General features: G+C 34.1%; 1 protein-coding gene across 29 annotated transcripts in view; it reads left to right on the forward strand.

The window, feature by feature from the left end:
- Positions 1-16,956, forward strand: part of PLEKHA5 (pleckstrin homology domain containing A5) — a 230,397-nt gene that overhangs the window by 134,329 nt on the left and 79,112 nt on the right. For all 29 annotated transcript variants that reach the window (XR_011497063.1, XR_011497066.1, XR_011497064.1 and 26 more), the window contains 5 exons: positions 2,790-2,873; positions 3,631-3,751; positions 6,471-6,575; positions 8,857-8,929; positions 14,213-14,313. Coding sequence is in view for 23 of the 29 variants with exons in the window: in XM_044775196.2 (XP_044631131.1) it covers positions 2,790-2,873; positions 3,631-3,751; positions 6,471-6,575; positions 8,857-8,929; positions 14,213-14,313 (484 nt within the window). In the remaining 6 variants the exon portion in view is untranslated. The remainder of the gene's footprint in view (positions 1-2,789; positions 2,874-3,630; positions 3,752-6,470; positions 6,576-8,856; positions 8,930-14,212; positions 14,314-16,956) is intronic.

Here is a 16,956-nt window from a genome sequence, read left to right on the forward strand (position 1 = left end):
TTATTTTAATTCATTTTTGATGATTAGAAAACATTACTCTGCTTTTTCTGTTCGATAAGTAGGTTGTTTTATAGGAGATGACGGGGTTTTTTATTCTACTTGTCTATAAAATCTCAATCTTCTGAATTTGAATTTTTATAGAAACCTCTAGTAATCTTGAGTGACTGTAATTTACTGCAGAGCCTTCATGGTTGCTGGTCTGGAGCTTGAGTGATTACAATTTAAAACACATCATTACAGATTTTGCAATTTAACGTTTTAGAAAATGCACATATGTTTTTTTTTTTTAATTAGTAACAAAGAGCCAGATTTTAGGGGCATTGTCTAAGTCAGAACAAATGAATAAACATTTGAGAGGACTTCTTTGTTTATTTATGTTATAATTAGGCCTATGCAGTTATTTCTTTCTTTAAAAACATAGCGAAAGACTTTTGTGCTAGAGAGTCCTTATAGATTTTATATGAATTTTTATGTCGATTTAATATCATAACATTAAATAAAACACATTGGATACTTTGAAGAAGTAAAAGTACATAAATATATTCATATTTCATTTTGGGTTCAGTTTACTGGTCTCTTAACTAAGATGGAATACTAAGATTTTTAGTAGTTTTACTTTAAGACGTTGTGATCTTAAAAATACTTGGACGACAAAAATGTCAGTTCAATTGAAATAGCATCCACTTTTGGAGAAAAGAGCGTTTGGCCTCCACTTGAATCATTCATTATTTAAATATCTCCATTGCCCTGCGTCCTTGTGTGATGGGCACTCAGATCTATTTAGTGTTCGGAAGGTCCAGGTAGTCAGCCCAGTAACCATTACAGAGCCATGTTGTATGATTTAGAGCTTCTGGAATATTAGGACTAGAGTCTACTGTAGTCCTCCCAAACAAAATGACATAGCACAGGGAAATAATGCAGTATATTGGGGCTTGCTTGTTTTCTCTTTTGCAATATTGATTTTTATAAAAAGAATTTGTGTATTTCTGTTCTATCTACTACTCAACCAGCTCTAGCTTTCTAATGCTCCTTCCCAAAGAAAAAGATGCTGTCCTCCATTTTTCATTATTAAGATGTCTGGTCCCTATCACAGGTTACTTTACTCCCATTCTCCCCACAGTGTTTTAATATGTTAAAACATCAGAATTTACATGCTTTGACACATTTGTAGTATTCATCACCTTTGGGTACTTCAGGCTTTTCCACTTATCTCCAGAGGCTATACTTTCTTAGTTAATCCAGTATCAATTTATTGTTTATTACATAAACTCATAGCCCTTGAGACCTTCGGTTTCTACTATCGTACTTTTTAAAATCAGCAGGTAAAAAAACTCACTTGCATACTATTTATGTAGTGAAAATACCACACCAAATAAATATCTAAACCCACCAAATCTGGTAACACCTATTCAATGTGTTGGTGTAAAGACAAAACCACCGCAAAAATCTGATAATTTGGTCGTCCTGTGTGCTTAGTAGACCAGTTCGCTAAAGGAATAATAGAAACACATCATGTTCCCTCTGTTATATTCTACTGTCACAATAGTCGTTATGTAGTTTTGTAAAAACTGTATCTGTACCTTTTCTTTTATATGGTTTTAGTTTTATTGAATGGATAAAGTTTTGAGTACTTAGTTACCAATAAAAATATTAAGGAGTTCGGATTTGGAAGGAGACCTTGAGTATCTAAAGTTTGCTAGAAAGTGTGTGACCTGTAGGTATAGACTTCCCACATTGCAGAGCACGTGTAATAATGTTTTAAGATTAACAGGGCAATATTAAATACAACAGCTTGAAAATTTCCATAATGAAAGTGCATTTTCTAAGGTAAGGTACACCAATGATAGATCCTCATTATGGGTTGCTTTATGGTATGTAACCCAATAGGAAAAAAATAATTAATTTACAACTGATAATGTTTATTATTTAAAATATCAATGTATATTACATGTTATTTTGGGAATCTAATATTTTTGGCTTAGACAAATAAATAGTTTGGGATTCTTTTCTCTTCTCATTTCAAGAAGATAGTTGGAGACCTAATCTTATCACTCGACCTAGAAAGAATAGTATTTCTTAAGCAAAGGTCTTATTCTCAAAAAAAGAGTCATCCTTTAATTCAAAGCAATTTTTTTTCCAGCAAACATAATTATATTTTTCTTTGTTTCTGTTGTTTTGTACGTTTCACTTGATTTTTGTTTTCTCCTTCAGATTCTGTTTTTCTATAGCATACTTTCTTGATCAGTCCTATTACTTTATTTGTATAAAGATTCTTTTGTAAAATAAAAACACCATAAATTATTGCTCTTCAGTGGTGCTGGCTATTTTTTAATGTGCTGGTGCCCATGTAGTAGTACTGTTAGATTTTTTTCCGTATATGAATTTGGCATTGGGTCTCTCATGGGCCTAAATTGGGATACAAAATAATGGAGGTAGGTAGATACTCATACTTATTTTTTGTGACCCACTTATCGAATATAAAATACAATAGTTGTGGAGCCAAATTGATTTGTTTATGAAATAGTGAGAAGGAAGAATTGAGGTCAGACTTAGGGGGTGAATTTAGCTGTGTTATAAAACCGTAGGTAGCATTTACACATCCATGTACACACAGTAGAGAGTATCGAAGATGCGTTTAGAAATTTCAACACCTGGGGGTTTGCATTTCATCTCCTTTATTTACTAACTTTAATGTTACAATGAAGAAATGGCTATTTCACTACCAGATTATTAGACAAACATTTGTGATGATAGAAGTACATATATTTTCTCTTTCTCTTTTCTTTCAGCCATAATGAAAGGAAAGTGACCTGTAAACATCCTGTCACAGGACAGCCATCACAGGACAATTGTATTTTTGTAGTGAATGAACAGTAAGTAAAGAGTTTCGTGGAATGCCTCCCTTCAGATGGGCTTAGCATTGAGATTGCCGTTGTCCATGTTTGTTACGGTACAATTTAACAATTTTCTTAGCTGAACATTGCAGTCCAGTATAATAATGGAATGCCATCTGTTTATACTATGTGTGGTATGGAAACATGACTTATTTTTTTCATGAGGAATATAATTTCAGAAGCTGTTTTTTACAATAGTTCAAAGAGAAATAGTAAGCTCAAGATCCCAGGGTGTAGGGTCAGAGAAACTATAAACTTGGTGGAATTGTTAAACTAATTTGAGCTCAGTTTTCTCATCCTTAAATCAGAGATTATGGTAATTACTGTTTCTCATGATTTTTATAAGCTTCGAATGAAATATGTGTGAAAATATTTTTTATACTATAAATCTGTTCACAAAAATTTGTTACTGATATCATTGTTGTTTTCAATGTTAGAATAGCTACTCTTGTAATTAAAATTTTAATTTTCCAGTTAGATGACCAAGTGGAATATCTATAGTAATGCTTATTAAAATAGACATCGTATCAACGTACATTGTGCCTAAGAGAAGTCTTAGTTATTTTGAAAGTAATTGTAAATATTAAGCTCTCAGTCCAGAGCTTATTAAGCTCTAACTGGTATCCATCTGTTTTGAAAAAGTAGGGCACCAGCATCATTAACTCTAGAGAAGCTTTATTGTAAAGCAGTTCATATACACAGCAAGTTCTAGCGTTCTGACATAGTATATTTTCAGGACCGTTGCAACCATGACGTCTGAAGAAAAGAAGGAACGACCTATAAGTATGATAAATGAAGCCTCTAACTACAACATTTCTTCAGATTATTCAGTGCATCCAATGAGCCCTGTAGGCAGAGTAAGTTACTTTGCTGACTGTTAATTATTGATAACTGGTATAATTAGTAGTCTATATATATTAATGTCTATTACTGTTACTTAGTGGACTTTAGAATTATAGAATAATCATTTCATTTTTATTATTACATGAACCTGATTACATTCAAGGTAATTGACATAAGAAGCAATGACTTGGAATATAAAGTAGTAAGATATTTTAATAATTTAATGGCTTACATTTTTTAAAATATTGTAGAGTTCAGATTTGGAATAATTTGACCAATATAGTGGATGTTTGTGTGAGAGAATGGCAGTTTATTGAATCAAGTTAAGTTTAAAAAGTGGATATTAATATAATGGCCTATAAATCCCATTTTCTGACTATTAAGTATGCCTGGATAGAGCAGACTTACGCTATTTAAAAATAAATGTAAAATCCCTTACTGCTAAAGGGAATCCCCATGCCAGTAATAGCGACTCTGAGGTCGTGTTGAGAGTCCATTATATGAAAAGTGCCATAGCCATATGGAAGAAGAAGTGAGTGGTTTTTCTTTATAATCAGAAATGAAAATGTTAATTGTTTAATTTATGATCTTAGGTTTGTGTGTCTCTAAAACTTATAGTTAATGCTTCTTGCACTTTAAATCATAACACTGTAATTGTCTCAAAGTTACTACTCAGTTCTTAAATTAATGGATAGTGAGAGAATCAAAGGATAATAAGAGAGTAATCTTTTATTTATTTAAAAAATAATTATATATTTTATAGTAGTAAAATAATTGTAATGGTAAATTATGGTTACTGTAAAGAAAGGGATAATAGACAATTATCTATTTTAAGTACCTATTGTTAAGGTTTTTAAGTGAAATTTTGTAGAATATTACAACTAAGTGTAAATTTTCAAATAATGTGAATAATTTCTAATTCTTGTATAACATAAAATGCTAATGGATGACTGAGTATTATAATGCTTCATCAATATATTTTAATGAAAATCTAGAAATATGATAGCTGGTTTGAGGTCCCCCTATTCTTTGTCTGGAAAGAAATTTGGATCTGTGCCTCACACTTTTCACCAAAAATTTTCCAGATGAATCAGGTGTTGAAGTGTTAAAAACAAAACTATAAAAGCACTACACAGAACAATGGAAGGTTTACAAAGACAAACAAACTCAGAATGTAGATGGGCTTTCTAAATATGACATAAAACTCAAAAGTCAAAATGGAAAATAATGAGAAATTCAACCACAGGAAATTACCATGCTTGCATAATATGTGCAATTCATATAACAATGAAAGAATAATTCCTTTTTAATTAAAGAAGTGGTATGGATCAATAAGAGAAAGGCTTACAGTCCAGTTTTTAAATGGGCGAATTTTGTAAAATCACTTCCCAGAAAAGAAAATGGAAATTTACTCTTAAGTAAATGAAAAAGTTTCCCAGACACATTCATAATATGAAAAATGCTAATTAAAACCAGAAAAGGACGCCATTTTTACTTATCTGATTTGCAAAGGTTAAAAAGTTGTATAGCACAGTATGTTGCCAAGAGCTGGGTAAATAGGCATTCTCTTTAGGTGGTGAACTCCAAGAAGTAGTGGGACAGAAGAGTGGGTATTATCTAGGCAGTCACTTGAGGAAAAAAAGATCTTCCATAACTATGAAAACAATTATTTTAGATGGATAGACACACACATGCACACAATGATATTGGTTGCTAGCTAGGGTTGTGGGTGGGTGTTGTTGGGTGCTGGAGCCCAGAGGTGAAAAAGTAGACGGGTCCTTGTATTTTTTTTGTAGCATTTGAGTTTTATAGCACGTTTAACCATTATCTGTTCAAAAGTAAATTAAAATTTATTTTTAAAAAAACGTGCTTTAACAAAATACAGTTGATATTGGGCCTTAGAAATTCTATATGTACAAATATAAGGTTCACAAAACAAAATTCTTGTAAAAAATGCTAGATTTCAAAAGATTCTAGATAAGTTGAAAAATAAGAGAGAATTTGATGTTACTTACCTTCATAGAGAAATTCAAATTCAGCTTGTTTTTATGTTTGTTGATTACTACTACTATTCTTGCCAAAATAAGTTCTCATGCTAAACATAGCAGTATTTTTGAAGATTGTGTATCCTTATGTGTACTTGCAAGAATATAGTAAACACCATCTGTTTGGTGTCATTCAAGTTCAGAGTTGTCCATAAAGCAGCAAACATGTGACATTAAGCAGATCCTTCCCCTCTTGTTTTGACTTATGTGATATGTTTGTTTCTATTTTATATCTGAGTATTTTTCTCGTGACTTGATGCTGTTAATTTTCTTTAATTGAAACCACACTATTAAATGCAGATAGAAAGCAAAAGTTCTGTCATTTGGTTTATTCTTAAAGATGTTTTAGTCATTTTACTCAGCAGTCATTCCGTTTATATAGCAAGTAGAACAAAATAACAGCCACGCACTCGCTGTGCCTTTTTAAAAATTGTATATGCAGATTTTAAAGGAGAGATGGTGAAACTTGTGATCCTTTTGTAATATCCTGGGGGGAAAAGTCTTTGTCCAGAATTCTTAGACTTGAAACAACTATGCCAGCAAAAGCAGGATCGCAGTGATTCATCTGAAAAGATTAAGCCCTGCAAGTTTCAGAGAAACCTGAAGAGATTAAAATTATGAAGATGAAAAATGAACTCGACTATCCACGCATTAATGCCAATTTTATGTTGTGCTTCTTTCCGTTTAGACTTCACGGGCTTCCAAAAAAGTTCACAATTTTGGAAAGAGATCAAATTCAATTAAAAGGAATCCTAACGCACCTGTGGTCAGACGAGGTTGGCTTTATAAACAGGTATTTTTTTTCTTTTGCCTATTTGATGTGGAAAAAGCACAGAATCAAAAGGGACATTTTCGACTGAATATCCCTTAGACAATTATATAAAATGGAGAAGGAACTGGAGAGTAGTCATCCAGATTCTTTCATTTCCTGTTACCACTGAAGAAAGTTAAAGGAACAGTGAAGAAAGAAAGGGAATGGATGTTACTTAGAACAGAGCTTATGTGCGTGTTTGTCTAAGTGTTTCTAGATTTGAAATTAAATATATGCTGTATGAAAATGTTAGAAGTAACATGCTAAAATTATCCAGGCAGAATATATTTTTTAAATGGAACAAAAATACAGAGATGTTCTTCATTTTTCTATTTATATAAAAACCACTAGAGAAATGTAACAATTATACATTTCTCTGCTTTGGTTTATAGAGAAATCTGATCATAATTTGAGATTTTTCTGATTTTTGCTTCTCTACTCTCAAGACAGCTCTCTTAAGTGCTTGTACTGTTTTTTCTTTTTCTGTTCTTGTCTGTCTGTTTGCTCAAGCATAGTTCACTCTTAAACACCCTGATAAGTTGGGGTTTATGTTCTCTTGTCTAGAAACCTGATAATGTAGTGTTCCTGGAGACTTGTCATTAATTTTGAAATTAGTAAGGGTGTGTGTACATTGGACTTTATGACAGCTATTTTGACTACTTTGAGGCTGTTGTTTTCTTTTTTACTCTCTGGTTTGCAGCTGAGTTTCAGATAGGTGACCACCAGGTAACCGAGATGATACACTCGGCATTCAAGACCTTTATCCGTCTTTGTTCTGTCTTTCTGATTCTACATGTATACAGATGATACAGAGCAGGTTAAATAAGAGTTCATTGATGGTGTTAATTTGTTCTGTCAAATATTGCTAATTGCTTTCAGATGACCTAATAATTATATTCATTAAAATTCATAATGAATTTGTTATGAAACATTCATTAGTCGTTGTTCCATCTGAAAATTGGATGGCAGCTAATGTATTGGAAGGAGGACCATCTTAAAATCCGGAGACTTCCCACTCATTCAAGCAAATTAGTTTTGCCAGTTTCTCACTGAGTTGATTGAGTATGTAACTTGGATACCAACTGTTACTTTTTATTTAAAGATCATTTACTATATTTCAACTATGTGACGTTTAAACTTATCCAAGCTAAAAGATTTTTTTAACTGGTCTTTCTAATAAATCCAAATAGTTCAGTGCGATATTGAGCTTAATAGAGGAGATGGGACTCATTTAAAATGATTCTTGTTCTTGTTTCTTGATCCCTTGATTAATTTAGTATTGCGAAAGTGTTACCAGTTTCTCTACCATGGGTGTTTATTTTGTCATAAGTGTATGACTTACAGACATTATTTTAAAAATCTAAACTTTTAAAAATTATCTGTACTAAAGGAAGAATTAGGAAATTAAACGTACCATATACCATTTAATTTTTTTTCATCTTTCGCGTAGCTGACGATTTTAAAGACAAATCTTTTACTTTGAGAGATTTTTACTCGTATAATTTCTTCAGTTCTAAAGTAATTATTAGATGATGGCCATAACTAGAAATAAGAAATATTAATCAGTGCACATACAAACTGGCCTCTTGTTTGCTTTATTTTTGTTGTTGTTGTCTCTGTTTCATTTTCTCTTGTAGTTTTGCTTTATTGCATGTAGGAAGGTAATTTTTATTAAAATTATAGTTTTATTTTTTAAAATTACTAAATTACTTAGAAAGAGCTGCCAAATAGGCACTATTTTCTGCAGGATGAGCAAAACCTAAGCTGTATATGTAACAAGAAGAGAGTGTTTATGAAATGTATTTGTATGCTAAGTTTCCTTTAGCAAAAATCATTTTAAATCACATTACTTTTGGAATAATTTCAGTTCACGTTTATTTTCTTGTTGAAGATTAACATATTTATTAACTCTGGTTTACCAGAATGTCTACCCTGCTATATTTACATTATCCTCATGCCGGCAGATATGGGTTCAGAAGAGTAAATTTCAAATTGCTTACAAATGTGAAACCAAATCAGATTGCTTCAACAGTATTCCTTTCACATGCCACTAGTCTTCAGAGACCAGTATACTTGGGAATATCTTAACATAAGTCTCTAGAAAACGAACTCAAAATTTCAGTTGGCTTTTTTATTAGCTTTCCATGTAGCATATATCAAACACACCTTGTTTTGAAAGCTTATTTTAAATACTTGCGCGAGAAATGAGTTTTAATTTTCTGAAATGAAAAGAAAAATCCTTTACTGTGCTGATTTAATGCAGGACAGTACTGGCATGAAGCTGTGGAAGAAACGCTGGTTCGTGCTTTCTGACCTTTGCCTCTTTTATTACAGAGGTGAGTTTACCGTAAACTGTCTTATTGTATGATTTTATAATTATCTATGTAACATATAGAATACATATTAAATGTCATTTACTTTTTTAAAGAAAAAACATTATAGTTTTTTTTTTGCTATTTTATCAACAAATAGTATCAAGAAAATCTTTTCTTCAGTGACACAATACTGCGTGATTGAGGTATGACAGAAGACAATATGGCGCTTCAAGCTGATTAGTCTGAGTTCTGGTCCAATTTCTGTAATCTGATTGTGTTAATCTGATTTGTTTTGAGTGAAGAGCATGTGACTCTTCACTCTAGAATGTTGTCCTTGAATTCAGTGCCTGCTGGATAAAAATCATTAGTTTGATGAGATTCTTCTTAGGTGTCAGCTTTGTCAGATCTAACTATGGGTCCACTGAATGCCCAATTCTCCTCAGCAAATGATTTCAGAATATCAGAGACGACTATGATGTATTGGCAAGTAAAAAAGAATTTCAAAGAAATGTATTTGTTATGATCCCCTCCTACCCCTCATTTTTTTAATAAATAACAGTGACCTCCATGAAACATGGAGAAAGTTGTGGAAAGGATACATACCAGGCTGTTAATGTTGGTGGAAAGGAAATATAAGTATTGTCTTAGGTATGGAGTAGCAGTCTTCATTTCTCCTAAATGGCTATCATAAACTCCCTTTTTAAAAATTTTTTTACATTTTCTGGTTAGGAAGTTATTGATAACACAATGTTAAGTCAAAGTCCAGGTAAGTCTCTGTTCTTATGCAAGGATCTGTTAAATACTATAAAGTTGGTACCTAACGATGAAAGGTGTACATAGGCTGTGCTCTCCATAGAAATCTACTTCACCTGTCATATAAAATAGTGAATCTGGGGGCCGGCCCCGTGGCCAAGTGGTTGAGTCTGTGCACTCTGCTTCAGTGGCCCGGGGTTTTGTCAGTTCGGATCCTGAGCACAGACGTGGCACCGCTCACCAGGCCATGCTGAGACGGCGTCCCACACAGCACAACCAGAGGCACTCACAGTTAGAGTATACAACCATGTACTGGGGGGCTTTGGGGAGAAGAAAAAAAAAAGTTTAAAATAGTGAATCTAGACAGTTACTTCTCTTCCCTACTTTAAAGTCTGGTTGGAAACAGTCACTAAAGAATTAGATAGATTGTCAACACATAATTGATAATTTGTAACAGGATTTTAGAACTGGTTAGCAGTTTTAAAATTTACTTTGTGATTACACAAAAAAGTGTGGCAGAATTTTGTGGTCATCTATCAAAGCAAGATAATGCATATTAATCTTCAAAATTTGAAATTACTAGAATTGGATTCATCTTTTTTCCTCCCCACTGCAAACTGTGGTTGAGAAGTACTGCTGAGTCAGAATTAACCAAACCTATAAAATTTCATTTTGTCATAGAGTTGTTGGTCAGGCTGTAATTGTGGTATTATCTTTAGTTAAGTGCCAAGCTTACTCTACAATTTTCCTTAAAGGTTTTCCCACTCTTTCAGAAAGTCGCGAGTTATAACTCAGGCATTATTCCTAAGTTTATAATTTGCACTTTCCTCTCTTTCACAGTATATTTATGGACTATTTAGAGCTTTAAATGAAATAAGAAAATATTTGTTACTATTTCTCATACAAAAATTTCTTAATTTTAATTTTTAGCAAAAAGAGCATTGAATTCCTTATAATTTGCTATTATTATTGCTTATGGAAAGGTGCTGCTCATCATTTTTATTAAAATAGAAGAATTTTTAACGTAATTTGAAAAGGGTAAAGGTGAGTTCAGAAGCCATGTTGAGTATGAGATTCCGTATTATTAACCATGCTCATTTTACATTCGATATATTTATTAATTTTAGTATGGTTCTCCAAACAGGAGGAATCTAAAAAAAGAAGAAAGTACAGAAAGGAAAGAAATGTCATTTAGCTCACTTCTGCCCTTCAGATGGCTGGAAAAAAGTATATGATGTATACTTTACTATTTTATCAACAGAAAATGTCTTATTTTAAATTAAAACTATCAGATTTTAGTGAGATGATCATAATAGCGTGCTTTTTTTTTGAGCATTTACTATATGCCAAGCACATAACATTGGTGATCTATTTTATCTCTTCTTTATGGCCACCTGTTAAGGGGGGAAATCTTATTATGCCCATTCACACAAGAGGAAACTAAGGGACAGTGAGGTCAAATTGCTTGCCTGAGATCTCACAACTAGCAAGTGTCGGGACTAGGATTTGCACCCAGGCACTTCTCTTAACCACAAGTTTTTGCCCCCACCCAGATCTCCTCTTCGACGCTGAGCACAACAGTCCCATTTGTTTCCTCTGTATCTCTCAAAGCATCTAGTAGACCGACATACAGAGTCTGCTGTCAGAATTTTAGACAAATCAGTCTGTGTTTTACAGATATGGAGAATAAGACAGAGAGAAAGTGATTTGCTGTTTTTTACAGTAGGTTAGAAGCCGATACCAGATGCGAGCCCCCATTCCCACTGTTCTTTGCAATAAAGCAGGCGTATTCGTGACCCAGCTGTGATAGAGCGCTTAGATTGCTCTATTCTATAGTCAGTCTGTTGACAAAAATTACCCTGGGACTTAATCCATTCAACAGTTGAGCAGGACCTGCTTCATTCCAGGTGTGTCGAAACAGCCATGAGAGGAAGCTCCCATGAAGCTTACATTCTAGAGAGGTCAGGGAGACAGCAAATAAACAAGACCATGATACATGCTTTTAGGAAACTAAGGTCATAATATGAAAGATGGACATAATGTGAAAGATGGGGAAAAGTCTCTTTGGATCTGCACTCTGAACAAGATCTAAATGACAAGGAGGAGCTAGAGTGAGCAGAGTGGTCCAGGCAGAGGGAGCAATAGTACAAAGGCTCTAAAGTGAGGAAGTATCTGGAATGTTGAAGGAGCAGGAAGAAACCAGTGTACCAAGCTGGAGGCTGGAAGGACGGGGGAGAAATGGCGATCACACCCATGTAAAAATCTGTTGGAGTCTGGATTCTACTATAAATGCCATAAGGAAACAATTGGATGTTTTTAAGCATAAGAGTGCTATGCTTTGGATTATGTTTTGAAAAGCTCACTCAAGCTGCTATTGGAGAATGGATTATAAAGCGAAAGGAAGGAAGCAGAGACTAGTTAGGAGTTATTGTATAGAAACGATGATGGCTTAGAGTGATATGGTAGGGAGCAGTGAGCTCTTTTGATGCACCACCTTGTTAGGGAGTAGGATGCACAAATGAACGATATAAACCCCTCTCCTTACAGAACTCACACATTCGCTGAAGAGGGGGAAGTTTGGCTGTCGTGCAGTCTAGAAAAGGCCCGGCTGACCTTTCATGTCTTTCTACAAACATTACTCAGTACCTGCCTTTTGCTTGGCAGTGTATGAAGCCCTCTGGCTGATAGAAAGTAAGACAGTTTACTTCGGTCGGGCTTGAGAGAGACATAAACAGAAGAATGCCATGATTAGGAAGATTTGAGGAATCTAGTGAAGAACTCTTTGAATGGTCATCTGACAGAAGATGAAGATTTTATATGCAGTCCTTTTAATCTTATATAATAATGGCAGTGTTTATTGAGCACTTACTGTGGGCTGTGTGCATTATTGAGTTCTTTTTATCTATTAACATATGTAAACCTCACAACAGTCTTTTGGGGTAAGTCCTATTTTCCTCAGTTTTATCGTTGATGAAACTGAGATACCCAGCATCAATAATAACTTGCCCAAGATCTCATAGTTACTTAGTGTCCGGCTGGGAAACAATCCATGATAATCCAGTGAAGTCACCCTATGCCGTTCTGCCTCTGCATACTCTGAAACAACTTGCCACTTTTTCCAATTATGTGACATAAGAGAATGTATTATTTGATAAAAATGATTTTTAATAAAGACTTCATGAGCTGTTCTGAGTGTATGCTTTATATAAAGAAAAAGTTGGATTTAAAATTAAAATGTGATTCGTTCTTTTAAATTGTCATATTCGCTAATTAGAGGCTGCTTTCTACCTTGGTTTTTTACCTTTTTGACTAAATCTGCACCTCTATTCATTCTTTCTTGTATTAGTGAACTATACCTGAGTGAGCACAGAATAGTAAAAGTAAAATTTTTTTTCCATTGTTATGAGAAAGCTGTATAAATAACCTCTACTTAATGCAACACTTTTTCTTTTGAAAGTTTCACCGTATATTCTAGAAATCAGGGGAAAATAAATAAAATCTCCCATGGCAAGCATAATAAAAAGAATTATTTCTCATTTATGGTTTTTCTCATTGGTGAGTTCATCAGCACAGCTTAATTAATTTGTCTTATGGGTCTCTAGCAATGAACTCTATATTTTAAGTTTCATAAACATCTCTGCCCCCAAGCAGCAAGTTAATAATGTGAATCTATACTATGCCATGATTAATATTTTGTCACTTTCCTAGGTATATTTTATGTGCTTGCCTTATAGGCGTGTAATTTATTCCCATAACTTTATTGTGTATCAGAGTGACTGGTAAAGGCAAGCCTTTAAAGTTATGTTTTAAAAGGCATATAATTTTTATAGCATAGTTTGAAATACGTATTTATTCAGTTTTTTTGAGCATATTCTACTATTGTTCTAAATGTCTTCATGGAGTTTACATTCTAGTGGGGAGAGAAAGATGATCAGTAAATAAGTAAGACAAATAGTGCGTCAGAGGTATTGAGTGTAGGTGGTGGTAAAGTTCCAGAGAGAGAGGAGAGCTGGACTCTGGGATGGGTTAGGAAGGGAAGCACTTTAAAATACAGTAGTCAAGGAAGACCTCATGAGCTCATGATGAGCTGTGTGAGCCAAAACTGAAGGATGTGAGCAAGTGAGCCATGCATTTGTCTGGGCATAAAATGCTTGGAGGTTTAAATCCTACCAGAAGTGTGGGTGGATTAATCTTATAAAGCTTCTCTGTCGTTACTTATATATTAATACATGTTCAGTGAATTACATATCAAAGGGCTTTGTAGAATGCAATATGTATGTCAAACAAATGTATGCTGTTTTTATCTCTAACTGACATTTTTCTGACATGTGGGACCGATTTCTGATTCGCTTGGGATAAAGAAGCTTATTAAAAGTAAAGAGGTGTATATACTTCTGCTATTTAATATTTTCCCTTATACCTAAATAGTAGATGAATACAGTTCATTTGTATATAAGAACCTTTTGATTTGGTAAAAATAAATTTTGAGAAAATGTATTCTGCTTCAGGAGAACATTTAAAATTCTAATCAGATGTTCAATTATCTCTTAGATGAGAAAGAAGAGGGTATCCTGGGAAGCATACTGTTACCTAGTTTTCAGATAGCTATGCTTACCTCTGAGGATCACATTAATCGCAAATATGCTTTTAAGGTAAGGAAATAGTCATACTGTTTTATTCTGTATTTGCATCTTGCATTGATTAAAAGATGGATATTGACCCATAGATTATTATAAGAAGATATTTCCGTTACAGTCATTTTTATATTTAAAATATATTAATTAAGTCTTATGGTTAAGTAAGAGACTATCTCTTTAGTTAGGAAGCATGTGCTTGAATATTTAGGGGCCAAGTGTCTTTATGTTTATTCTTTCAAATGGTCCTACAGAAAGCAAATACGTGAAGATGCTAATAGTTGGTAAATACAGCTGTGTCCTGGTGATCATTATACTCTTCTTTAAGGTTCCTGTGTGTTTCAATTTTCTCATAATAAATTTAGGGGGGAGAGTACTATAAGATACAACAACTATGTTTTTTAACATAATATTGGTACATTTATGATCTTATAGAATATTTGCAAAGATCTTCTTGGGTCTAAGTATGTCGTGAAAATCAGGTACTTTTGAGAGAATATTGAAGTTGAGGCGTTAAATCTGTTAATAAATCCTGGCAGACCTGGGCCCCCTTCCCCCTACTAACAATACCCCCACCTCTGTGATACGCTGGTTTGTGGAGCGCCCTCAAGTAAGAGACCACTTTAATGCTAAATTGGTTATTTTTTGTTTTCAAAAACCATGCTGCATTCTTTGCTTTATGATTATAGCTGAAATAAATTTCAGGGGTCACCTAATTTTTAAATCAGTTTTAAGTTAAGAACTCTAAAGGGTTTTAATGTAAACTTTTCATTTTAAAAGAGAGGAAGGAAGTACGGGTGACATATGCTGTTATTTGACAGTGAAAATGTTTATACCATCATAAAATTGATTCTGCTTTTTGTTCCCATCCAACTTTTTAAAGAATACTCAGGATTACAGCTGATTTACAACTTTTGCTAATTAATGTATTACATTATCAGCTATGGAGAAAAAAGAGCAGGGAGCTGATAGTGGGAGGGGGTGGTGGATGGCCTCAATGAGAAAGTACTGTCTGAGCGAAGACCTGTGGATGAGAGGGGACTAGCTTCATATTTCAATAAATTTTATTAGCAGTGTGAACCAGAGAAACAGAATTAAATATTTAAGATGCTCTAATAAAGTTTAATACTGATGACCTAAAATAATAACTTGATAAAGTACGCGTGTAAAACTGTGTGATGCTAGCACTGCTGTTGGCCGTGGAGTTAAATGTTTTTGCTTGCTCATCAGTTTGGCAAATGTTTATTGGCTTCGTTCTATTCATAGGATATTTTGCAGGGTTCTTAGACTCTTAAAAAAAAAACCACTAGAATATTAAAATAGCAAAAAAAAAAGTGGCCATGCATGTTAAATCTATTTTCTCTGTAATTATTTGGCTAAATTTTATCTGTAACAAGAATAGTAATTTGTTTCAAATTCTCTGTTTCCTCTGAATTGCTGAGCTGCTTTTCCTGCCAAGTCTGTTGACATTGATGCTACTTCTTTATCACAGTGGTAAGTAGGAACTTCTGGACGATTGTGGAACTTAAAACTAGATAGAGAAGTTTGCCATCACCTGGTACATACTTCCATGTGACAGATGGCACGCGTGGGGTGGTCCATTAGTGTCTGAGTCCTGGCTACTACTGAATCTTCTTAGCACCAGCCCCCGCCGTTCCTTCTGTTGATCACAGATATGGACAGTGGTCTTTATTCATTTCTCCAGAATCCCATCCAACAGTCCAGTGATATTTTGTGGTGGTTTTCATCATTTTAACAGCGTGTAGCATTTAAGCTGTTTCCTTTGCGCTGTTTCTGTAGATAGGTTTCTCTCTCTTACATGGTCAAGTGAGATTTGTTGTATGTAGTTATTTTGATCACTGTGGTTATTGAATTTGTTTATACCCTAATTCTTTCTGAAAAAGATTTTGATGAAGCTGATTTGACACTCTAGGTAAAGCAGATAGTCAAGATCTTGGAGTAAAGTGCGTATCTCCAGATTTATTCCTCTCATCTTTTTATATTTACCAGGCTAGCAACACACTTAGTACTCTTTACCTCATTCTGTGCTGAAATAGCCTTTTTTAGTCTTCCCTAGTCTTTCAGTGTCTAATAGGAAACTGTCAGAGGCATTTTTAAATGGAAGTTAAGAATGTGTCCCCCACAGAAGTCCCCATCTCGGCTTTTTTTTTTCCTCCTTTCAAACAGCTACTGCTGCTGTCGCCCTGTGCGCCGTCAGCCCCCGAGTTAAGCTGCGCACTTGGGTAGCAATCCCTCATCAGCACCTTCTTTGTTTTGTTTTCTTCTGTTTCTCTGGAGTAGCGGCAGATTGAACCACCATAAAGGCCTTCTTTCACGGACCCGAAATATTTACATTTTATCTCTAAAACTCGAGAAGAGAAGCTAAAGGGAAATGCCATTTTGGATCACTTATAAATCTTTTATGTTTGTGTGTAGGTATCTAGAAGGATTAGACAAAATGCTTTAACAGCAGCACCTTTTGAGGACTGAAGGAATTGCTAACCCTTGGGGGAAATGCTTCATTGAATTTTGTTGCTGGTTGCTCTGGAACATTCTTGAGTAAAAAGATGTGAATTGCAGTAAATGGAAATTACTAGGGCTGTGTACATGGAACAGGCACAACTAGGTGCTTCATTTCTTATCTCCTTACCTTCCCCTACA

This window comes from Equus asinus, chromosome 22 (genome assembly GCF_041296235.1).
Source record: "Equus asinus isolate D_3611 breed Donkey chromosome 22, EquAss-T2T_v2, whole genome shotgun sequence".
NCBI classification, from domain to species: Eukaryota; Metazoa; Chordata; class Mammalia; order Perissodactyla; family Equidae; genus Equus; species Equus asinus.